At 39.2% G+C, this 25,109-nt stretch overlaps 1 protein-coding gene across 2 annotated transcripts in view; it reads left to right on the top strand.

Moving 5' to 3' along the window:
- Nucleotides 1-25,109, top strand: part of COL4A1 (collagen type IV alpha 1 chain) — a 118,799-nt gene that overhangs the window by 47,425 nt on the left and 46,265 nt on the right. For both annotated transcript variants that reach the window (XM_058846100.1, XM_058846092.1), the window contains exons 2-12: nt 1,758-1,808; nt 19,420-19,509; nt 19,600-19,644; nt 21,168-21,212; nt 21,322-21,384; nt 21,486-21,539; nt 21,691-21,717; nt 23,000-23,083; nt 23,190-23,252; nt 23,859-23,894; nt 24,432-24,473. In XM_058846100.1, coding sequence (XP_058702083.1) covers nt 1,758-1,808; nt 19,420-19,509; nt 19,600-19,644; nt 21,168-21,212; nt 21,322-21,384; nt 21,486-21,539; nt 21,691-21,717; nt 23,000-23,083; nt 23,190-23,252; nt 23,859-23,894; nt 24,432-24,473 — 600 coding nt within the window. The remainder of the gene's footprint in view (nt 1-1,757; nt 1,809-19,419; nt 19,510-19,599; nt 19,645-21,167; nt 21,213-21,321; nt 21,385-21,485; nt 21,540-21,690; nt 21,718-22,999; nt 23,084-23,189; nt 23,253-23,858; nt 23,895-24,431; nt 24,474-25,109) is intronic.

Below are 25,109 nucleotides of genomic sequence, written 5' to 3'. Positions count from 1 at the left end.
CAACATGCATTTTAGTAGTTGAGGACACTGCTGTTGAGTAGTGGCTGTCATCCTTGGCCAACCTTCCACCCACCCGCAGAGGCTGCAGTCAGTGATAGCAGGAGATGATGTTACTGTAAAATAAAGGTAGTGTTCTGTAGAGCAGGTGCCTGTTCTGGCACAGCAGGCTGCAGCCCTTGCCCCAAACAGGGGCAAGTTGTGCTTGTGCAGTTGTGCTCCCTGATGCTCAGTACTTCTTACCTTCCTTGCCTTTGGTTATTCTAATCCAAGGCATTAAAAAACAGGAAAAATTGAATATAATGGGCTCATTTTTGTAGGGACAAAAAGAGGCTTGAAAGCACAAGCCTATTCTTCTGGCTATGCTAAATTTGAGGACAAAACCATACTTAAATAACAACATACTTTTTTTTTTCTAAAACAGTGCATGTTAAATAATAGGCTGAAGGAAATATGCAGGGATTAACTTGAAAACAGATGTTTATAATGATTCAGTGACTTATGTTAAGTACATTCCCAGACGCAATTAAAACAGACTTCTTCTGAATTTAGGGGATGTGTTGATAAAACTGATAACATTCTACATGATCCTGGAGAAGGAAGTATGAGCTGCAAGTATGCATCCTCCAGCAGAGATCTCATCAGGTCTGAAAAACTAAGAGAGGTCACACCAGGTCACTTCTTGTAATGGGAGACCCAATGTTTTTTTCCAGGCATAACCATGTCCTGCAAGGACTAAAGCCAATTATTCAGTGGGTGGCACCTTTCCCTTCTGATCCTTACTGGGGTTGTACCATGTCTTGGTGCTGTTTTCAGATCCAGTTCTCTTTCTGCATTATGTGATAAAAACTCCTTATAATCATGTTATTTCTCACCTTTGTGTGAATTTATAATATAACGCAGTAAAATGCTATAATAATGTAAGATTAAAAATTTTTAACTATTTTTGCTTGATGTCAGTATAGAGAAAATTCTACTTCAAGAAACAAATTCATTCATATGGATGTACATATACAAAAAAAAGGTACCAACAAAAGCATAAATTTTTCAGGAGTTTTATTGGACAGCCTTTATTTTTTTTTTTCTAAGTATTAAAGCCCCATCTCTCTTTGATGCTTTACTTCAAAATAAAATGTACTTACCAAGTAAAAATGTTACTGTATTATTTAACTTTCTGGGGTATATTTATTGGTCTCACTGGGGGCTTTCCAAATTCAAAACGGATTAGGTACATTTTCTTTTCATTTCCCAGAAGTACTGATATCCCAGTAGACTGGAGCCTGCAGGTGTAGAGGGACAGGTGCCCAGCATCTGTGCTGAAAGCTGTCTCAGGGGAGCTGCTGTCCCTGACTGCGTCTGAAAAATGGCCTGAAGGGGCTGCTGAAGGATCTCCTGTGCGTTGGTGGAATATTCACTGATACAGATGTTTTGCTTCTTTTCCTCGTAGTTTGTTTCTCAGGGGCATGACAACAGTAAAAACAATTGACTGCTGAGTTACTTTCCAGTTGTTCCATGACAAAGTAGAGAGTAGCCCAGATGCGTTTAAGAGCATCTTTGGTAACACAAAAGCGACTGTAAGATTTTACCTGTGCACCAGTTAATCTGACTTCTCTCATGTTACTGTATGGGCTGAAGCAAACATTCCCCACACTGATCAACCTTTCAGTCAGTGGGGTGCTGCTGACATCCCTGGCTCATTGCAGTATGTTCTGCCTGTCACTCAGTTCAGACATTTAATTCTCAATTTCTTTTATTTTCAGGGATGTTCCGGTTGTGGAAAATGTGATTGCAGTGGAGTAAAAGGGCAAAAGGTAAGCCCATTTAATTTTCTTGCCTATTTCAACCACGGGGTATAGAATCCACTGGGAGCCAGGTGAGCCCTGGCGTTCAGTGAAGGCTTGCAGTGCCAGGGAGCATTGCCAAGGCCAGGCCACAGTGCCAGCAGCAGTGTTTCTGAACAGCAGCTCTCTGTGTCTGTGGTGCAGAGGGCAGGAGGGCCAGGGTGGGGGGCAGGCGAATGCCCTCGCTGTGGGGTGAAGCCCCCAGCCCAATGTGGCTGTGCCCTCTCTCTTTCCCCATTGAGTAGGATGCTACCCTGTCACTCCCACCTTTTCCTCACCTCACCTCAGCTCCAGCCTTTTCAGTGAGTAGCAGGCTTGACATCCTGAGCATCTCTGGAAGTGAGGCAAGCAGTTCAGTTCAGAAATGCTCCTCTCAGCATGGCGTGCAGATTGCTCTCCAGGATGGCTGTGATGCATCATAATCAATGAACCGTGACCAGGGTTAGCCCTGGGAGGCAAAGACTTGCAGTAAAGAGAGGGAGGTTAATGATCAGCTTAGATACAGAAAAGTGTTGCAGGTCGAGAAACAAAAAATTTAAAACTTTTGACAGAACCTGGCAAAGGGTTTTTAAAGTTCCCATTCAGTTATCCAAACTTCTTGCGTATGAAACAAAAAAAAGGCACTTTAAAATCTTCTTTTAAAGCAGTAACAGTGAAGAAAAAATTTTAGCGCACTTAAGCATTCCGTGAATTCCCCCTGTAAATTACCTGCTTTTGTAAATATTGTAGACATTCAATCACTCTCCTTATCTCTTCCAATTTTGCTTGTGGAGATTTTAATCTATGATGTGTTCCCTTGTGTGTGCATGTGTGCTGTATATCTACCATTATAAATGAATGTAAACCGATTTTATCATCCTGTGGTTGCTTTGGGTATGTTTTTCGAGGTAAGTTGTTTAGGTCACCCGAAGGAATACTTTGAAGAGATGGGGGGGGATTGTTGCTTTTTGTTTTGGGGATTGTTTGTTCCTTGAAACAAATAGACAGCTGTTGTCCTGCATCGCTTCAAAGGCAATAGCTGCATATTTACAAATGATGGATTTGAGAATGTCTGTTGGTGGCTTTTCTTTGGTGTTTTCCAGAGCTAGGAATGTAAGTTACTTAATTGGAGGCCCAAGCAAGATAATTTTCTTAGTAACAAAGCACTGATTAATTTGTGATACAGACAAAAAGTGTCAAGGTCTGAAACATCAATCAGATGGAATCTCCTTTGTTAATAACCCATTAATGTCAGTTTAATAAAAGTCAACTATTATTGAAAATAAATACAGCAAAGATTTGGGAAAGGTTCAAAACTCTGAATTTATGCCTTGAAAGCTTGATCTTATTGTTCAGTAACAAGTACAAATGAGTCATGGTAGAATGAAGGAGACACATTACAGCTCTTTTGTTGAAAGACATCAGTTTTCAGTTCATAGAGTATACCAGCATCTTGTAACAAGATAATTTTAAAAAAGGATAGTTTGGGGAAATAAATAGCATTAAACATTATGCTTCATTTATTTCCAGCTCTGTTCCTGTCTGTTTGCTAGAGCTCTTGCTTGCATTTTTTATTTGCATAGTCCAGAGTCTCAAAATGTTCTCTTTAAAAGAAATAGATGCTTGTCTGATATGCTAGAATCCAAAACTACCTCACATTAATGTAGGCTGTTCAAAAATATTGATGAGAGGAAAATATCAGTTCATAGTAGCAGAAGCCATATTAAACTCCAGTGGGTCAGTGCACTCTCCACTCTTCCTAATGGGCTCCATAATAAATTTCTCTGACTTTAAGCAGGTGTATAATGAAGTATTCACATGATTTTAGACTGTGCAGGAAATGCAGTTATTGACATGAGAGACATCTAGACAGGTGAATGGAATGAATAGCCAGGCCTAGAAAATGATAGTCAAGACAGGCATTTGAATGTATTTTGGAATGCATATAACATGTATGAACTTGGTTCATATCAATGCTTGCTCATTATGTTAACTCTGTTTCAAACATACTTAGGATTTTGAACAGAAAACTGAGTTTATTTTTAAAACATCTGCCCCCTGCCTACAGCCCTGTGTAGTTTTTCATCCTGATTCATTTATTTGATGTCTGTCTAGAATAAGGACAGTCTGCCACTTGGTCCCAGGGCTGGAGACAGAACCTGGTGAGAGAAAGTAAGGGGAGAATCCTTCCTGCTTGCCTCTGTAATATTTCTGTAAGTGGTGTTTCCAACGAATGCATTCGGATTGGAAATATGGATATGTGGTTCCCATTAACACACATATCAGTAATGGTACCTCTTACTTCAAAAATCTATGTGAATATTGCTTAATCAGAGGTCAGATTAGACTGATCCTAGCCAAGATCCGGGCTAGGAGAAGGCTGCCATGCCCAGCTCCTGTGGTACCCCAGGAGACCACATAAGAGAACATCTGCTCTCCACTTCTCATGTGGGAGCACATATCCACTCTACCCTACACCATCCACAGCCAGCATTCTGCCTACACTGGAAACCCTTTTGATCTGGCTTCCATGTCGTGCAGAAGGGCACAAATGCTGAAGGGTCTTTTCCAATCCTCCCACACTCTTCAGCAATCCACCCACACCACTTCACTGCCTTGGGAGCTTCGGGAGCTGCGGAAGTGGGTGCTGGGTTTAATAAGTAATGCCTTAATTATTAACATCTGGAGAGATATTTCCTAATGTAGTGTGGGAAGAAGTTCCAGACCCAGAAGTTCCAGACTGGGGTTTAATTAAAATTCATTTGGCCAAACAATCATATTCATGACCTGATCAGAAAAAGTGCTGAAAATGGTATTTGACTTAATTTGACTTAAAAACTGTGAAATGCCCAGGAAATAGTTCCCAAGAGCATTCCAGACATGGAAGAGTAAATTACATTGCCATTTTTTTCTCTCTCCTTTGAGAATAATTTCATCAATATGATGGCCATATTTAGAGTACATTTAATATGTTCTCCCATCAGACTGTTTCCATGGAAGTTACATTTCTATGCCAAACTCCTGTAGCGTGATTCATATATTATCAAGGGTATATAATTGACAAACTCTAAGGGTTTTCATCCCTTTCAGAAAATTTGGATAGTGAGCATAATTGCAACAGATGGCTCTTATCATATAAAGCCTTTATTATTACACTGAACATCAAGCTGTTATTTTAAGCTATGCAATGTCAAATATCACATATTTGCCAAACAAAAGGTAAAGAAATTTTAGAAAAACATAATATTGCTAAAATAATAAATACCTTACTGTTTTCCATTAGAGAGATTAGCCTTAAAACATCTTAATTTATTACCTCTTACATTTTTTATTTGGTTTTCTGCATAATAACTTGACTGTTCCCTTAAACCTCACTGAAGTGTGAGATCTGTTTAAACTGATTAGTTTTGAATGCTTGTTTGCATTTTATTGAGCTACTCAGAAGACTGAAGCTATGTTTTCTCTTTTATGCCTACCTAGATTTTGAGAACAATTTCAAGCAGCTGTTGAGATAAGAAGTGCTAGCCGTTAGTGCGTGCAGAAAAAACATGTTAAGCATTAAATTACCACTCAGAACAAAGACTGCACAGAGATGAGTAAAATTCTCAATGCACTGACTTTTTCTAAAAATGTTCCTTCTCTCATTCATGACCATTTACACTACTTTTATTCTGTATCAGAAACATGTGCAAATGGAGGCAACACTGGATCCTTTCTCTACGTAATACAGAATGATTAATCTTCTTAGACTTATCAGTTAGAATGAACTGAAGTATAAATCCTCATTCTTTGGTAGAGATATTTTATGATGATTTCACTGTCTCAGCATTACCCACTGAAAGTTGAAGTCAACAAGACTATCAAACATGCTTTTTTCATTGAGCATGAAGTATTGCAATTAAAAAAAATACTCTTTGATAAACAGAAGATAAGAATAGAATTAACTCTTAATGTAACTGCTGTTTTTGGTATTTTTACTGTTTGAAAGCAGGAAAAATTGAGAAAATAATTTTATTTGGCATATATTTGTTTCCCTAATTCTGAGACTGTATCCGTATTATTATACCTACATAAAATTTAAATTCTCTGTTTGCCTTAATGGGTGCATCACCCCTGTGTGGATTGACCATGCCACAGAAGTACACAGACTGGCTTTGCTTGAGGTATTTTGGATCTGGAAGCCAGGAAGCTCTGACTTAGACTGAGAGTCAGTGGGACATCTCTGGAGTTCCCCATCAACAGGAACAGAGACCTGCACACTTCTACAGCCTTAAAAATCGCAGATGGTTTAGGTGTCTGCAGGGAATTGTGCTTCTCCCTTTGCTCTGTGAAATGAAGAGTTGAACTGTTGCAGTGGACTGTGTCCCTGTATATTTTTTTAAGGTTTACCAGACTGGGCGTATCTTTGAGGATTTTCTGTACGTAAAAAATTACGTATCAAAAGATAGAACAAAAATATTTCAAATATTGATGATTTAACACAATATAAACTCCCTTTTTGGCCCTGGCAGTCAGTGCAAAGATGACTATTAAGTACTTTGAGTTTCCTTGAAAATATATCAGAGGCAACAAGTCAGTTCCTTTAGTGGAACAAATCAGTAATCATTAGATCTGTGCTTTTCATAGTCAACTTTTATTAGACTTTTTTAAATCAAGAATGTTAATTATTTTTTATCATTTTTCATTGACACTGCTTGTTTTCAGTAAGCACTCCTTAGTGTTCCTATTTAAGTCCCCCGAGAATGAGAGGACACAGTCTTAAGCTGCACCAAGGGAAATATAGGCTGGATATTAGGAAAAAGTTTTTTATGGAAAGAGTGATCAGTAGTGGAGTGGTCTGTCCAGGGAAGTGGTGGAGTCACCATCCCAGGATGTGTTTAAAAAAAGACTGGATGTAGCACTCGGTGCCATGGTTTAGTTGAGGTGTTCGGGCATGGGTTGGACTTGATGATCTTGAAGGTCTCTTCCAACCCAGTGATTCTGTGAAGTGGCTGCTGGAAGAATTTTGTGTCCAGCACCAGTTTATGCCTGAGTTGGAAAGACCATGAACTGAGGACACCAAGGAAACCGCAATCAAATAATGTACTCTGGAGATGGCCACAAATTTGGAAAGAGGGGTGACAGGCAATGTGGGAGGCAAGAATGAGTCTGCAGTCTGGAAAGGGCTAATAGATAACATGAAATCATCTAATTATGCCAGAAAGGGCAGACTCAGAAGACAGTAATAAAATAAGCAAAGATACTAATCAGCTGCAGATCTGTTGTTCTACAGGGAAACTTGCGATTTATAAATATTTTTGAAAGTCAGGATATTGTCACAATGGTTTTTGTCAATTCTGCTTGACAGTAGTATATTTTTATTGATTTATCCTTTACTTAGAGAAAAATAATCTTTTAAATTCAAATCCAGGAGAAAGAACATCATGTTTCATGAAGAGAGCTGCTGTTCTTGAGAAGAACGAAATATCAAACAACTTTGAATAATACTGACTGTGATATGCTAAATGCTGAAAAGTTTTCTACTCTTTCCCAGCTGTCAGATCAAACTGTTAAGTGGCATCTGAGACCATAAACTTTTCTTAGTTTTAAATAGTTATATGAACCATTTGTCCCAATTGTCTCTGGCAACATTTTCTATGTTATGATATATTTTTGCACTCAGTACAGTGGGTACCTTAATTAATACAAGCCAGTGGATTATACTGGTCAATTTATCTCTATGGAAAGAGGACTATAAAAGCAGTAGTATTATGTGCTGAGACATGCTCATATTTAGTTTCTAGAGCTGACTTCTGAAGGTATTCACAAAGTAATATTTCATTTGGCACAATATGACCTTTTAAGCAGCTGTTGCTAGATGCATTATCTTTGGTTATAAGGGTATTGGCACAATGAGCTCAGGCTCTATTCTTCATGGAATAAAACAAGCTCACAGGCTTGATTTAAAATTTGCACACTGTTAGTGTATGCCTTCATTATGGTTTCTTGAAAGATTGCAGGGCCTTGGCTTGATCTGAAGTATGTGAGCCTCCAATGAAGTCAGTCAAGTTTCCCCAGTGTGAGATCAGAATAAGATATGAAAAGATGTGTAAGATCTCTGCTTCTCTGAAATCTTCATGCTTGGGAAGTAGAGCTGCCCGGTGCCTGTGCAGCACCTGTGCATAGCTTGAAATCTTCCCAAATTTAAAATTATGTCCCTCCAGAGTCAATATCTACTGACTAGGTACTGATTACAAAACTTCTGTCCTGATGTGCAGTTTTTCAGTAGCTGGTCTAATTGCCCACTAAAACTCTGTGATGCCGCAGAGGTTTGTGGACATAATTCAGGAGTCTGGAACAGCAATCTCTGGGGTACAGCAGTAGCTGCGTTCTGTAGTTAACCTTTTAAGTTTCTTTAAATCATACTGCTCTTCAATTTATATTGTATTTGCTGTGGATCTCAGACCAAGACAGACATTACAATAGACAGTTCTGTGATATGGCAGTTCCCACACAAGAATGTAATCCTTGATGAACATGATAATCAGTCTCTGTGTATGTTTTCTCTATAGCAATATTCACAAGAGGAGACCTGGGTGTATATAATTATCACTAGGGAACCATAGTAATCTGGTATATAGTAGTCTTCTTAAATCACTTTGTAGTCTTTCTAGCCAAGAGCAAAAAGCAGATTGGAAAGTTGGTGTTGTGGTTTTGGGGGTTTTATTTTGGGTTCTGTTTTTTTTTTTTTTTTTTGTTTTGGTTTTTTTTTTTTTTGGGGGGGGGTTTTTTTGGTTTTTTGGTGTTTTGTTTTTTTTAAAATCTCATACCTCATGGTAGTTAGTTGTTTGCTTCCTTTCTCTCAGCTACTTCTTATTTCAGATTTTAGACCTATGCTTTCAGAGAAAGGTCATAACTTAGATTAGTCACTGAAAACATCTGGCCATATGATGTTGGCCTTCAGAAAAGCAGATCTGGATTTTCTCAAAGTTTGGATTTCATTAAGGAAGGGTAAAAAGCCAAATTTTATACGAAGTTCTTAAAACCACTTTCAGCAGAAGCAATAGCAATGCTTGTAACAGTATATTCCTGGAAGGAGACAGAACACTAAGAAGCAGCATGAAAATTGTATTTTCAAAGAGGAAAGCTGAAGCAGCTGCTAAAGGAGTGATAGTGAAGTACTTTATCACACAGGGAAGTTTCTAACCTGCTGGAGAACGTATCTAGCTTACCCACAAAAGAAGTTTAATGTGATAGTAGGAGCAAAAGTGTTGGGAAACCATATTTAAGAGATGTTGAAAGGATTTACATTTCAAGTAACTACTACACCTGAGAAAGGGCTACAGAATAGTTAATTGAGCTACTGATAACTTAGCAAAGAAAGTTCAATTAAATGATGAAAATAATGACTAGCTTTCAGTAACAGATAAAGTGTTCTCTTATATAATCTGTAACAGCAAAAAAACCCACAAAATCAAGGTAAAGCCAAGGGAGAGGGAGCTTTGACTCCTGTCTGGAAAATCATGTTTATATCTCAGAATATTTAAGAGTGATTAGAATGGCGAAACATACCCATAAATTTTGTAGCTCTTAAAGAAAGCATGTGACAGCTTCCACCGAAGTTCAGCTGGAACATTTTTAAATATATTGATATGCCAACAAAAATAGTTCTCACCAAGGCTTGTGTCAGAGTTCAGTGTGCACAGTGTACCGAGCTGAGTGAGCACAGTCACTAGCATCAAATGGGGTGTTCTCTCACTCTTTTCTCACTGACTGTAAACAGATGCAACAAAAGCATTTCATGGCTGGTTAGCAGAATACTTAAAGCCTTGAGGGGGTTTGGTAGCCCTTAATTTTGTTAGGTTTGTTCGAATGCCAAGCAAAGACTGAAAGACGATACGGAACTCCAAAATAAATGATTTTAAGTGGTGGTGATGGAGGGGAGGGATTCTAGTAGAGAGGAGCAGTCTGTAATGCCCTCTGGCTCCAATGTCAGTAGTTAGGTGAAATAAAGGGAGGGATACCAAAGGGTTGTATAGCGAGCAATGCACAGAGAAGCCAATGCTGCCTCCATCTGTATTGCAGCACCTTTAATGGAATAGCGAATTAAGGATGTGATCGCAGCACCTCAACTCAAACTTCATTTCTGTCTGAAGGTGTGGAAATAGAGGCTGGAAATCCAGCAAGGACACATTCAACCCCGTGAAAATCCTATAAAGGGATCTCTGTAGGAAGTTCTAGGTATTAAATGCAGTAAAATCAGTGTCAAGGCAGGAGAACGACACCGTTTCCCACATCAAAAAAAGGGAAAAGATAGTGTTTCCAGAGCTTTCAATAGCAAAAGTGCCTTTGCCCTCTGTCACTGTGCTCCATCAGCTCTAAGGAGGAGCAGGAGAGGGGCGCCAGGGAAGGGCTGTGCCTGGGGCTGGCAGTGTCCCAGGAGCCAGGCTGTGTCACTTCCCCGCGGGCTCCTCTGGGTGGCAGTCAGGCATTACGGATTAATTCTGAACGGCCTCATTACGTGTCTTTTTTTATTTTTTTAATTTTTTTTTAAATTTTTATTTATTTATTTATTTTTAATGGTAAATAAAACCTTAAAACCACCTGCTGAGCAATACACCAACTTCTGGTTGACACTTACTGACAAGGATACTGACATCCTCTACGATGTCAAAATAAGAAAGATACTTGGTTTCGTCATTGTTTATTATAATTGCATCTCTGTTAACTTTCTTGACTTAGGCTGAACAACCTTGGAGGTATTACAAAGTTACATATTGTCATGCCTGTTTTACAATATATCTGTTTGAGTCAAGAGACAAAGTGAAGAAACACTGAGACTTTCCAGGCACAATGTTGTCTGCCTTGTGATATTTACATGATTAAAAGTCAAAAGGCAGAATATTTCCTCTATTTTGTGGAAATATATTTTACTCCTATGGAACTCTCATAGTGTTTAAAAGTTTAGAAATGCCATTTCCAGCCTGATCCAAAAAAGCAGCTAGACTAGCACTGTCTCAAGTAGTACTGTCTGTCGCATACCCTCAAGATATGAGTACCTCATTATGAGAACTTTATTGCAGTCTGTACTGTCTAGGACCAGCTGCCCATGTTTTTACTATTTATGGAAGAGATTATTTTCTGTAAATATGTCCATGACGAACCTTTGGCAAGAGAATAAAACTTGCATGTAACGTCACATTTCATTCCCGGTCTAGGATCTGAACAAAAATAAATTAGAAATCCCAGAGAAAAACGTTTAAGACCCTTTTCCCCCTGCTGTTTCATCTTTAAATGTGAGCCTTTAAACAATGCCAAATGCAAACAAATGCTAAATAATTTTCATTAATGAAGTAGGAAGGGTGTGGAGCATTTTTACCCCTTATATTCTTGGACCTTCAACACTGGAAGTGATTTAATACAATGTGTAATAAAACAAAGGAAGAGTTACTCAGACCTAATGTGTTCAACAGATGATTAGAAGGGGTGGGAAATATAGCACCCTTTTGATTCAACCTGTATGCAGGTGATAGAATTTCCTTTTTCTTTTTACAGTGCAAACACATTTGTCCTTCAAACATCCTCTTCCCTTACAGTTCTTTGAGATTCTTCTGTTCCCCCGAGTGACTCTAGCTGATGAGAAGAGGCTACTTGACCCATGTGTCGTAAAAGATTTAAAAAATAAAATAAAGTTGGAGAACTTCATGTGTACCTTTGTAAAAAGGTGTGATTTCCTTCTGAACCATCATAAGCTGTGTTATTGTGTTGGGCTTTTTTCCTTTTTTTTTTTTTTTTTTTTTTTTTTTTTTAAATCAAGACAAGTTTAAACATAAAGAAAATGAACCACATAATTTGGTGTTAAACTGCCAAGATCTGTGCAGGCAGACTTCCACAGCTGAAGATAAGGTTTAGTTGCTGTCAGTTGTCTTCTTCTCAGTCATTTTCTATTTCTGTGCTTCATATACCATGCCCTCAGTTATGGTATGAATAAATATGTACCCCTCAGCATCCCAGCTACTTCTGGATCTGTAACATTTATCTACTCTGGAATGCAATATCACACAAAGCGTGCATGAACCAAAGACATGCAAATATAAGGAAATATAGAGAGCTTAAGATAAAAGTTTACATGGCTCAAGAAGTCCTAAAATGTGAACTTTGGGTAGCTGCATTGAAAAAACTGACAACTACTTTTGGAAAATGAGGAATAACTATGGGTCAAGGAAGAAGAGGTATTACATGAAGAAGACTTCTAAATTATGCTCTTACTTATAGCTGGTTTAACTGAAATTGTATGGTGTTGGTAGGAAACCAACTTAAATTGGCACCAATTAAATTATGTATAAATTATAATTCTTGGTTTTTGAATGTTAATTTTACTTCACTCATTTTACTTCTTATTCAAATTCTGAATTTCTTTGAGACACACTATATCCACGCACTTGAGCACCAGCTAAGCATGTAGATACTGATATGTAGGGAAAAGGATAATCAAAGATTCTTATTTCTATTTTTATACTCCTGGGAAACACTTAGCAGCTTCCCGAGGAATGTTCTGTGCAGCCATGAGGTGCCACAGAAATATGCTTTTGCTCTAAGCATTCTTCAGTATTTAGGAGGCAGAGGCCCAGGCTCAGTCCCTGAACCTTAAACCTGAAAAGCCTTCTAATTAAATGTTTATATGGATGGAGTCACTATTGGAGGTTTGGGCTCCCCTTGTATCAAGCTGCAGGGGTTCCTCAGTGTCGTAAGTTCATGATCCTTGAGAAAGGATACTTCCACAGTAGGAAGAGTAATCCTGTCAAGGAGTGAAAAATCAGAGTGAGATTTGGTGATGTGGATGCCTGCCCCGTGGTATATGAACCTTTATGGCCCTGGCTTTTGCATCATAAACAGGTGCTTCCCTGTGTCCTCCCCCCAAAATGCGGCCTGAGAGATCGTTTGGCTGCAGCACTGAAGGAGTCCCACAGGTGAAAGTCACTGGGGAGGCAGCAAAGGGAGAAGGAGATGCAGAAGGCAAAGAGGTTGTGAGTAAGAGAGTGCTGTTCCCAGCAGCTGTTGGGGTGGCCCTTTGTTGTCACACATGTCTCAGTATAATGCAGAGTAGCCCTGGCAGTGCTAGAGGTTGCTCAGGGCCTCAGCCAGCCTGACTGTAGAGCTGTGCAGGCGATGTGAGACTGCTATGACTGCTCCTTCTGCTAGGTCATGCCGAAAATGCTGCACTCATGTTTCCATGGGACTGAGTTTTAATGCAAGAATCCAGATTTTGCTGACTCTTCCCTCCTGTCTCTGCCTTAGCCTCTCTTCCATTTCACACACTGTCAGGAACTCAGCCCCAAAACTTCTGGGTGAGCCAAGACCTTTGTAGAGCTCCTACACAGATTCTTCGCATGTCTGCAGAGTTATGTTTGGGTAATTAATTACTTGTTACTTTTGTGGCTCCAGAATTGTATAGCTATGGCACAGATACATTCTGTTGAAAAATGTGCAGTGGGAATTTTGTAATGTTAAACTTCCTCAGTGCACTTGAGGACACATGTCCTGTAAGCATATAGCAATAATTCTGCTTGACTGATATCCACTTCACACTTTCAATAAAATACTGAAAATGGTAAGTGCAGCTGAGGACAAACAGATGACATTTATTGTACATGTTTATTTTATTCCTGAAATATATTCAGGGCCAGTGCTCCCTCTGGTGGTTAAAAATACCTTTTTAATGAAGAATTGGTATTCTCTGTCTTCTCTAATGTAACACGGAGTAACAGTGAGCCAATTACAGTTCTCTAACACACGTTTAAAAGTGTGTGGAGAGAAACACTGGCTTGAGAGCGTTACTCTGGTCACACAGTACTGTTTCCCACTGGGTGCTGTAATTACTGCTCTAACACTTTGGAGCCAATTCACTTGAGAGCTTGCAGTTACATCAGCTGAAGGAACAAATACAGAGCCTGCATTCACCTCTCATGTAGCTGGGGATAGTCTGGGTAGAAAACCATGCAGTACATTGTAAGGCTGTTGTCCATTGCTGTGGTCACACTGAAGCATCAAGGTGTGATGACTGTTTTGAATGGCAGGTTTTCCTGCTAACACTCAGGCTCTTTTTTTAGTCTCTTTGGAAACTGCATCGTCAGTTTTCATCCTGAAACAGTTGCATTTCTTTGCCAAACATGCCCTTGGTAAAATTTCAGTTTGGTGAATGTTAACTTTTGGGAACAGGATAGCACGTGCATTTGTGAGAGGAATTCTGAGTTTATAACATGCTGGAGCCAGCAGTGACAGTGATCCGAAGACAGCCCTCTGGCAAGGCCAGGGATGTGTTGGCTCCCAGCTCAGTTTCCCTTGTGAAGGCACAGCTGAGGAGCTGTGGTGGATGAGCTCCAGCAAACCCCACTGCTCTGGTGTGAGAAACTGCTCTTGCTGCCATTCCACCTTGTGTCCTGCTGTGTCCTCCTCACATTGGCTTTGGCAACTCTGGCCACCTGGTGAGCTCCTCAGCTCACGGAGGCTGGAACAAGCTCACTCACTGAAGAAAAGGGAGTAAATTTAGTGAGCTGAACTGGTGCAGTGGAGGCTGAGAGAATCACTCCAGGTGATGTAAAGAAGGGTGGGGTGGCACCACCCATTTAAAAGGAGAGGAGCCACCTTTGCTGGGTAGATCGGTTCAGCTGCCTTGTGGCATCTTTCCCTTAGACTGAGTTTTATGCCTTTTCAGCTGGAGGACAGACGTGTCTGTCCTGCTGTTTCAGCTGCTGGGGGATCTCTGGCAGAGGCAAATGTTAAGAAATGAAGAATCTTTCAAATGGCTTTGGGAAGATCTACGTATTGTTATTCACCATGTGCCTGAATCTCTGGAGAGCCTGAGAACATTACATTTGTACAGACACAGACACTCTGTGAGCCCACACTTTGGGAAGCAGTTGATTTATATCCATGTTACCAGTCTCTCAAGCCTAAAATCTCCCAGTCCAGCAGTCCCTAGGCAAAGTAACAGGGGAAATAATTTATAATGGGGTGGTGATTATTTCCTCCCCCTCAGCCCTTGATATATTACAGCTGAGTCTTATGAAATTACTTATTTTATGTGACTCTCTTGCTTAGCAATCTGCAGTTGTTCCATGTGCCAAACAGCATTTCATGGCTAATTTGGAAGGGTAGGTGTCAGAAAAAAACATCAGCCCATGCAGTTAAGCTCTTAACAGGTTCATGTCTGTTTAGAAGTCCATTCAATTTTAATTTGAACTACCTAATGCAAAGGCATTTCACAGAAGCTGAGCTAACACAGACATCTTGCTTATTGAATGAGTGCAGTGGTGACTGAGCACTTGCTGTCTTTTTACGTAGCACCTCCGCATTTGCAGCAGCTGAGTGGCAGAATATTCATTTTTGTGAGCTGAGTAATGTGTTCTCCTTTGTGCTTTCTGACAGCTTGCATTGAATCAGCAGAGGTACAGATGACATCTGTTTTAATTTTTGAGTCTCATGAATTGATTTGTAAGAAGCAGAAGCAGCTCTTTCAATATTACTTGCCAAGATTTTGCAGCTGTGAATATTGGAACTTGAACAATACATAACCCTTGCAGTCAGAGTCTCATGCTCTTCATGCATCACAGCTAGAAATCTCAGGGCTGAGCAAAAAATTAGTGGGGTAGCAGTGATGACCTGGTGCTTGCCAATTTGTGCAGTGTATGTGCTCAATGAGTTGCAGCATGAATGTAGCACAAGCACTTACTGTTGGGCTGTTTGGCTGGAATATTGAATGAAGAAAAGAACAGGCAGGTAAGCAGGGAAGGATGCAGCAGGTCAAGTGTTTCCTTGCAAGGCAAGGCACCTTCAGAACATGCTTATGCCTGTTCTGTACAGCATAAGTGGTAACTTCATCTAATCTTGAAGTTCCAGACCAGCCACTTTAGGTAGGAAAGCAGCAGTATGACTGTTGTTACCTCAGGGATCTGTGGGGTCTGATCTACTCAGTGACATTAGGATATCCTTCAGTCATATGACTTCACAGTTTAAGGATGGTGGAGTTTCTGTACTCTCCCATTCAGTATAGATACTCTGATAGAATTTTGCTGTAATTTAGTGTAGTATCACTGGTGAAAAATGTAATGGAAGTTTGTACTAACTCAAACAGGAGTATTGAAGTAAAACCTTTATTTGTTGGTCCATACAAGTGCTGGCACCATCAGTTTGCTAAGGCTGTTGTACAAAGAGGAAGACTGATACCCAGACTAAAGAAAGGGGCTGGAATCCAGGAGACATCCCTAGATCTCTTACTGGGTCTTGATGGAATAGGTTGCCCTAACTTCTCTGAGTGTCCATGGGTGGCATGGAGGAGTTAAATCCCATTAACTGTGTAGCCTAAAACGGCAGAAATTTGAACTTCTTACACAATACTTAGTTTGGACTATTTTCCCTGAATTTACTTTGCAGCAAAATCAGATGAGAAGGCAGAGTAGAGGGAGAGGTGTTTGCAGTGTGTAAGTTCATGATTCCCTGTTAGAATGAGCAGCCAACAGTGGCAGGTCGCATGCAGAGAGGGATCTGGCAGCTCTCACCCTTGCAGTCTCTTTTATCTTACTTCCCTCTTGCAAAAAGATGAGCTCAGTTCCAGTAAGAGAAGTCATGAGTCTGCGGGCTTTGGGGTGGTACAGACTTTCACATGCTCAGGAGTTATATTTTCCAGGCCTTGGAACACCCAGTACCATGACTGGGTGTCCAGAAGTTCTGGACAAATAGCCAGTTGTTTTTATTCTTGGCCAAACTGTTCAAGTCAGGAAAATAAAAATGTTTCCAGGGAAACCTGAATGTATCTTAGCTCAAAGTGACTTGTTAGGGCCTCAACTCTTCTCCTCTAGCTGTTCTACCCCTCAGACAGGGCAGCCTGGATGGCTGAAGATAGCCTTAAGAGAATTGACTAAAGTTGCCTTAGAAGTTGCAAGTTTTTATGTATTTTAAGCCTTTAGCTCCTTGGCCAGATGAAGGAGTCATTCCCTTAGTAAGTGATTTACAGGCAAGTTAAGGCCCTTTTACAGTTCCAGGATAGTCTAAGGGAGCCTTAGACCAAGTGAAAATATGACCTGTAAACCTCAGTTTTAAGTTTCCTTAAGAAAGGAGGAAAGGCTGTTTTTCTGTGTGGCAAGGTGCAGCGGTTCAAAGAGTGGTGAAATCCTCAGGGGCAGAACCTCTGAGTGCAGCAAGTATCGGCCGTGTTACACATTATCTATGTCACATACGTTACACATGAGGCATATTTCTCTGTGGGTGTCAAATTAATCTTTTTTTCTTCCCATTTGCACATGGTGTACATTTCTTCAGCAGTGGAAGGCCCTGTTGTATGTACTTGAGTGACTTCTCCTTCCTTAGCCTATCTTGCAGCAGGTCGTGAGAACAAGTGTCCAGGGTTCAGTGTGACGCTCTGGCCTGAATGACATAACAACTGATTTTGTGGAAGTAAGTTTATGACAGCAGTGCACATTAGCCAGTCAAAGTATGGGTTTATGTAACTCCTTTAAATTTAAAGATATTTTTCAGATTGCTAATTATGTCAACATTTATTCAGAGACCTGCATTGTGATGCGTTCTTCCTTAAAGTATTTTTCAAAACAATTTTAGTTATTTTAGAAATTGGACTTTGTACCTCTACAGCTGACCTGGAAACATTATTCTGCAGCTGTTCTGATGTTTGCTTTGCTTTGCTTTGTTTTCTGGTCTAATATACTGCTTCGGATTTGGCTCAAACCAAATAAAGAATTCTCAAACCATGATAAAGAATATTGGGAATTAAATAGAGGAGATCAGGCCATTTCAGCACTTCAAGGAAGAACTGAGTGTTTGCCTCAGGAAGTACTCTTTTACTGAAAAAATTTATTTTTATGGAAAGACAGAGAGGAGAAGCAAGTTGTGTGGTGACAATGTAGTAGTGATAGATTTCATGGAAAAATCATTCTAATTTTTTCGGTCAGGAATTTTTAATAAATGAATGTTATTTTGATTTTACTTTCTCATGCTTTTATCATCTCAGAGTTTTCTCCCTTCCTTCTCGGCCCTGCTCTTCATACCCAAGAATAATGGGTCCCTTCCCCCTTGTCTCTTCATTTTAAAAAAATCCTGGACGAGGAACTAAAAAACAACACCAATCCAGTAACTCCACAAATCTTCCAATTCTTCTCATCTTCTGACACCATAGCACCATGTCTGTTGGTTATCACTCAGTTTCCTCTGTCTGCATGTCATAACTTTCACTTTGCAAGGTGCCTGTTATACTTCCTGGACAATGAGCTCTCCAAGGCTCAGACGTTCTCGTGTGTGCTCAGTCCTCAGCTGACCTCTTAAGCAGCCAGAGTATTTCTGGGAATCTTTGTCCTGCGCAAACAGAAAAAAAGTTTATTGTTAATCACCATCCTGAAATCAAATACTAAGTTGGCTGTTAATTACAAGTTGCAACTTAATCTCACTGTTTTGCTGAAAATCCTTTAGTCTCTGTAGTGTCCCTTTATGTGTTTTGAATATTGTTAATTTTGTTTTCTTTTGGTATCCTTTGAAAATTGCTGTGTTTTGAGTTTCTAAAGCAGGTGCCATGTTTTTAGCTGTTTTCCAAACTTGTAAAACTTCTTATTCTCGCAGTTTCACACTAACCTTTGATTCATCCAATACTCCCACAGTTTTTGACAGTATGACAGTATGAGGTGTTTCTGCTTGTTTCACAACCTTGAAAGGACAACTCTGGTTACTTCCTGCATGGAACCAGTGACTTTTGATTTGCTTGATTTGCTGTTTCTAGGGATTGACATGCATAAGTTATTTCCCCTCTCCCTACATGTAGATTTTGCATCCTTTATTCATATAATGTTCTCTTGGTTTCACTGGAAGTTCAAACATAGTTGAAAGTACAATAGCTGCAATATTGATCTAAAGTGTGGATAGGCTTTCTGCCTCTAGATTTATCTGATTTAAATACATTTGGAGTTGTAGGGAGAGGGACAGCACAGATGTTCCATACAGTATTAAAGTAGAATCAAAAGGATGACACATACAAATACAATTTTGTGTTCAGCTTCTGGGGACGATCTGGTATCTTGAATCACCCTGTCTCTGAAACACCCTGAAATTCAAGCCTAAGTGACAAACCTGGTCTCCAAAACCTACTGTTGTGAGTGGTGTGTAAGAAGAGTGGTATTTACCATTCATGCACTAGTTGACCAAACAGTGATATTTGTGGTTTTCAGAAATTTAGTTGCTGATTTGGGCTGTTGGATTTTCTGCTGGGATTTAGCAGCACCTCTGGAGGAATGCAGGTAGGTTTTATTAGAGGAAAAGTGACCTTCCTGGAGGAGGAGGAGAATAAATATGCTATGAAGAGTGCTATCCAGAAAAAAAGGTTTAACTAATATTTAAAGAGTGCTTTTCTGTTTTGCCACACTCAGCCCCTGCCAATCTATTATTGAACCATAAGTATTTCTTTATTTATAATAATCCTTCTTTCAAGTACCAACATGAACCCTGCTGTCACATGTAGCTTCTCACCACTTAACAGATTCCTTGAGCACAGGAATGGGATATGTGAGTTACTTGAAGGAGTCTCAGTTGTGTACTTGCTAATTATTTTTTTTTCCTTCCACAGGGAGAAAGAGGCTTGCCAGGACTACAAGGTGTGATTGGGTTTCCTGGAATGCAAGGACCTGAAGGTCCCCCTGGGCCACCAGGGCTTAAGGTAAGAACTTAAGCTTTAGTATTCAAAACAATCAAATTTTCCTAAATTGTTGTCCCAAGAAAAGATAAAGCTTTTTCTTTTACTTTTCAGGGTGATACTGGAGAACCAGGACTGCCAGGAACAAAGGGAACAAGAGTGAGTTCTGTCTTACTTTCTTGCAAATCTGATGTCTTTGGGAATGGCTGCCTTCCAAGAGCAAGAGGAAGTCTCTGAGTTAATGAATGACATCCCCTTGAGCTGTAATTTCAAAATTCTCACTTTTACCTTTGAAGTTCTTGCTGCATTGGACAGACAGTGTCTTTATTAATTTGCATTGTTACCTGATACTTATCACTGTGTCAACAGCACTGGTTTTAATATGCCTCTGATATCTTCCTGACATACCAAAAGGCTTTTTTCCAGCTTCAGAATGAACCAACCTTATTTCCTCTTGCAAAATTCTCCCTTATATTTGCCATCTACCCTTGAAGCACTCCAGCAGAGAAGCTGACACAGTCATGAGCACATATGTGCTAAAAAGATACAGAGCAAATTAAAGTCAGGGACAAGGATTTCTTAACTTTGCTAGAGGAGACTCTGAATATCTGTGATCATCCTGTTGTCATTTTTGTTAAATGGGGCACTTATATAGCACTTCTTTTAGCATATTTTATTGGCCAGGGCCGTGTCTGTTTGGGTTTCGTGAGGTGCCAAGCTCTTTCTGAGAATTTTTACATTTCCTAAATGTCATGATGAAAGAGGATTCAAGTGACTTGGCCAGTAATGATGTATGCATTTTCAGCTATACCCTCTTGCTCACAGATTCTCAAAATGCCATCTCAGTTTTGTTCTCCCTTTGCCTGAAGTTGCTGGATCAAATAGACTTTACTGAAGTAACTGCAGTTTTTGAGGTGTTACAGAGAGGGCATTCTGCTAGATCAAGAAATCCATATTTCAATCCACGATGTTTGTGTTGGCCTGGGGTATCCTGAGTATTAATGTAAATTGGAACCTCCTGGCTGATGTGTTTGTTTGCTGCAGAGTAAAATGTATTTTAGCAATTATAAAGTTCTGAAAGAAGCAAATACACTATATGAGCTCAGGATTCCCACACATCTTTTCTGCTTCATAATACATGTTTTAGGAAATGCTGCATGGATAAGTAAGATGATAGGACGAAAATAATGTGCCAGCTTAAATGCCTTATTCATTATACTGAAAAGCTGTTGAAGGAGAAAGAATTATCTCAGCCTGGTAGGAGTTTTGATAATAAGAATGAATTGATACACTGATGAGTATGAAAGACAGAGAAGCATCTAGGTGTGCTAACATTATCTTCTGCTATGAAGAGATGCCTACAGTAAATTTCATTTTGGGAATGGTGTTTGTGTGAAGGGAACACCTGTGCATTCCCTTTTACCTCTACATGAGGCTCTGATCTATTTCCTACTGCTTAAAAAGTTAAAGAAATATAAAAGCTTTCAGTTATTGAAATTGCTTTCCGTTATTCATTACTAAGGTGACATATTTGAGAGGTTTTGAAGATTAGAGTTTTTTTGTCAAGGAAGTTTCTAATGCTACTGATTTTTACTGTCAGATTGGAGATGGAAATTGGGCTGCAGCTTGTCCTTGCTGTTTTGTGGATTTGTCATTTCAGTTTTTGTTTTTCTCAATTGCAGGGCCCCCCAGGAGTATCAGGCTTTCCAGGAAACCCAGGCCTTCCTGTACGTACGAAGTATATATGTTTTTGCAAGGAACATCAAACTTTTAGTTGTGACATCTGACCTGGATTATTCCTTATATTGCTAATTTCTTTACTTTCTCTTCATGTAGGGCATTCCTGGACAAGATGGCCCTCCTGGTCCACCTGGCATTCCAGGATGTAATGGCACAAAGGTGACATTTACATACATTTATAACAGCATCTTTGTGTTGAAATAAAAACGTCCCTCAGGCATATGTTCCCTAAACAAAACCAATTTCTCTGTTACCCTTAGGGTGAAAGAGGTCCAGTAGGTCCCCCAGGTTTACCAGGACTGACTGGAAGTATAGTAAGTAGATTCTTTTCTGCTTGATTCACTTTTTTTTAAGGCTGATTCTTGAAATGCAAATATAACTATAGGAAATTATATTGAGTTTAAGATGTAATAAATACAGCATTGAGGAGCTATACTCAAACAAATCTGTCTGTTTTTTCCACAGGGACCTCCAGGACCTCCTGGAATGAAGGTACATTCTCTAAGTGTAATAACTTATATCCTACTTCTAACAATAAGAATTTGTGTGATCTCTACACACTTGAAGACATGCAGCAGTCTTTACGTAGTAAGGACGGAAAAGTTGTATTGCCTTGTTTCACTTTGCACCTCCCCACTTAATAACAATTGAACATATGTGTTCTGTGCAGAACCTAAAAGGGTAAGTATTATATGTACTACAACAGGAGGGAGGTCGTACATGTCGTTAGTAATGTACAAACACTATGGTGGCCACCCAATTGTGTATAAAGGTTTAGATAGGTTTTATGATTCAAACATTTAGTTTTATATTGACATTTGATTTATCTCAAAAGTTTCACATGGGTAATGTTTGTGGAAGAAGGTCCTATACCCCACAATATGAGAATCATCCAACACACACTAGACAGTTTTCATAAAGAAAAAAAAATCAGAATAACTAACTAGGTATCTGAGTGCATTCTGTGAACTGGAGAATGAAGCATTCAATGACATCCAAGAGCCTTTTGTCTTTAAAGTGAACAGATATTATCTGGAATTGTAAGTCTAAAAGTAATCTCAAATTGGTAATGACATGACAACCCAAGTTATTAAAATGTCTATTTCTCTTACTCTCACACAGAAAGAACTGACTCATTCTGTAAACACTGAAGTACCCAGATATTTCTTTGCTAGGCATGTATGCATAGGTACAGAACTGAAATAAAATCACTTATATGTAACTTTGTACAAAAACACAGGAAAAATGGGATATTTGCACTCAAAAGAAGGGACATAAAGAAACGGATGGTGATCAGAATAGTTTTCTAAAGTAAGACTAAATGTATTCCTTTCCTGAAGAAAAATAACACCCTAAGTGGCCTTTATGTAAAAATTAGGTGAAAGCATGAAGATCTCAGCAGGGGAAAGAGATTGTGAGGTTACCACTTTTCTCAACAGCCAGGTCAGGTGCTCCAGTTGTGTGGTGACACTGTAGTAGTGATAGATTTCATGGCAAAATCATTCTGACTACCCATTACAATACAGGAAATTAGGTATGAAGATAGTTTTGGTACTGGAGTCGCTTCAGGCGGCTTTAGAGTACATTTGGCAATTAAGGTCTCAACTTCTAATATCTCTGTGTTTCAGCTGAATTAAAAGAAATACGGTGATTTTTTAAAGTCAGCTTTCCAAGGGATTCCAAAGTATGCATAGCTACAGCTTTCCTCTCCTGGTGGGTTTGAATGTATTCGAATTCATGTTCAAGACTTACTCTTTTTCTTTTCTTACTGTAGGGAGATCCAGGTGAAGTGATTGGTCTTGTAAGTCCTGGAGTGCTAAAAGGTGAAAAAGGGTTTCCTGGCCAACCTGGACTGCCTGTAAGTCCAAATGATGTTTGGATAGTAGTGTGTTTCAATTAAAACTATCTCAGTATAATGAAATTACCATATCGCTTTCTTATGATGCCATTTGAATTTTTCATAGGGTCCACCTGGAGCTTCAGGGTTTCAGGGACCAATGGGGCCACAAGGCCCTCCAGGAGAGCAAGTAAGTTTCACTTCATGGTGATTTGCACTTCACTTACAGCTCTTTATTACAGGAATGTTCTCAAAGGTGTGTGTAGCAGGTCTTGGTTGGGATTTGGGAAAAACATGTGTAGTTCCAGTCTTCATGTTCAGCGTTCTGAACTCTGCCATGGCAGAAATTCCTGGGCAAAATGGGTATTCAGTAGCAGCTGCTCCTACAGCCCTCTTCTCTTCTTGCACGCTTGGAGGGTATTTTTGTGGGGGAGAGACTGTAACTGTTGGTCCTCCTTTTCTTTCTTCCACAATTTAATTTATAGAAAATAAACTATATACCAAGCATCCATAGCAAAATCCAAATGTTTGCTGAGGTTATTCTTATGGGTAGCAGCACTGAGTATTAATGTAGAAGCACATTATCATCTGTCTGTTATTATAATAATTAATGAGATATCTTAGATTCCCTTTGCTAGTATTTTTTATTCTAAGATGTGAATAATGCACAGCAAGAGCAAAATAAAATTACTGGGTTTAATGAAAAGATCTGCCTTTTTGCTGTTTTCATAGAATAAGACATTATTCCACTTAGTGTACTCTATACATGTGCATGCTAAAATTTATTGTCTTGTAGGGTCCCCCAGGGCCACCAGGACTTCCAGGCGAGAAGGTAAGACTCTTTAATGTAAATAATAAGTCCATTTGTTTATTTTTTTTGCATATCAGATCCTGAAAGCTCTGGAAACTAATGGTCCAAAACATGTGGGCTTTTTTTATACCTTGGGATCTATTTCTGTGTCTTAATGAACATCATAAAGAGAAATTTTTGCCACTTTTCAAATTTATCTTGCTGTTATCTCACTTGATCAAATCAGTAGTAATTACAGCATTCTATGATTATTTGAATTAATTTAAAAATGTCAATATTTTCACTAAAGTGTTGGGTAAAAGAGCATATTGACAATAAAATTATCTGATGAATTTCAATCGGTTTCTTCACAAGTTGCTGTGACACAGGGCTTTAAAAACAGCAGGGAAGTTAGGACATGATTATTTATCTGTTTCACACATGCACTTAAAAGACATACTCTGTCTTTTATATCTGCCTTAGCATTAGAAGAGTACATAATACCATCATATGTTTATATATATGCATGTATGCACTGCAGAAAAGAATTGACTAAGTGTGTGTAATTTACATTTTCAGGGCTACATGGGCTTGGGGTTTCAGGGTCCCAAAGGTGAAAAGGTAGGTCTTTTGTGAACTTCTAGAGAACAACTGTCAGAAATATTCTTGATACTTTGTTTTAAATAAAGAAAACCCTTGAAATCAATCAATGGAGAAAATAAATGCTGTACTTTTTGGAAGATTTGAGTAAATCTGTAACTTACACCTAAATTAACAAAAGTAATCAGCAGCTACAGACTTTTTTAATGGTGATGTTACACCTGACATTAATTTAGGTCACCATCCTGTTTCCCAGCTGTGCCTGGAAAGCTATTTGGATTTGCAGTAGGCAGATCTGGAAACATTTATTTTGTATATTAGGACTCACCACGAAATTTTTTAAAAATCAATTTAGTTCTAAGGGATGAGATTTAATGTGCTGTTCAGAATGATCGGAATTAATTGTTGTAGGACTCTAAGGTCTGTCTGCTTTGCTTTGGTTTGGTAATGCACACATTTGAGGCAGATCTCTCAGTTGTCCCCTTTTATTGTGTTTTGACACAACCAGGAAGAGGTTTTTAGAGCACACAGAGTGGTTTACTTTTGATTGAATCTAAGCCAAAAGATGTGCTCCAGGGTCCCATTTATTCTCTCAATCAGCATCAAATGGGAGGTAATACATGTCGGCTTTAATCTGTTACCTCTCACACTAAGAGG

This window comes from Poecile atricapillus, chromosome 1 (genome assembly GCF_030490865.1).
Source record: "Poecile atricapillus isolate bPoeAtr1 chromosome 1, bPoeAtr1.hap1, whole genome shotgun sequence".
NCBI lineage: Eukaryota > Metazoa > Chordata > Aves > Passeriformes > Paridae > Poecile > Poecile atricapillus.
The sequence above is the reverse complement of the archived record's forward strand: the minus strand, read 5'-3'. Positions and strand labels throughout refer to the sequence as shown.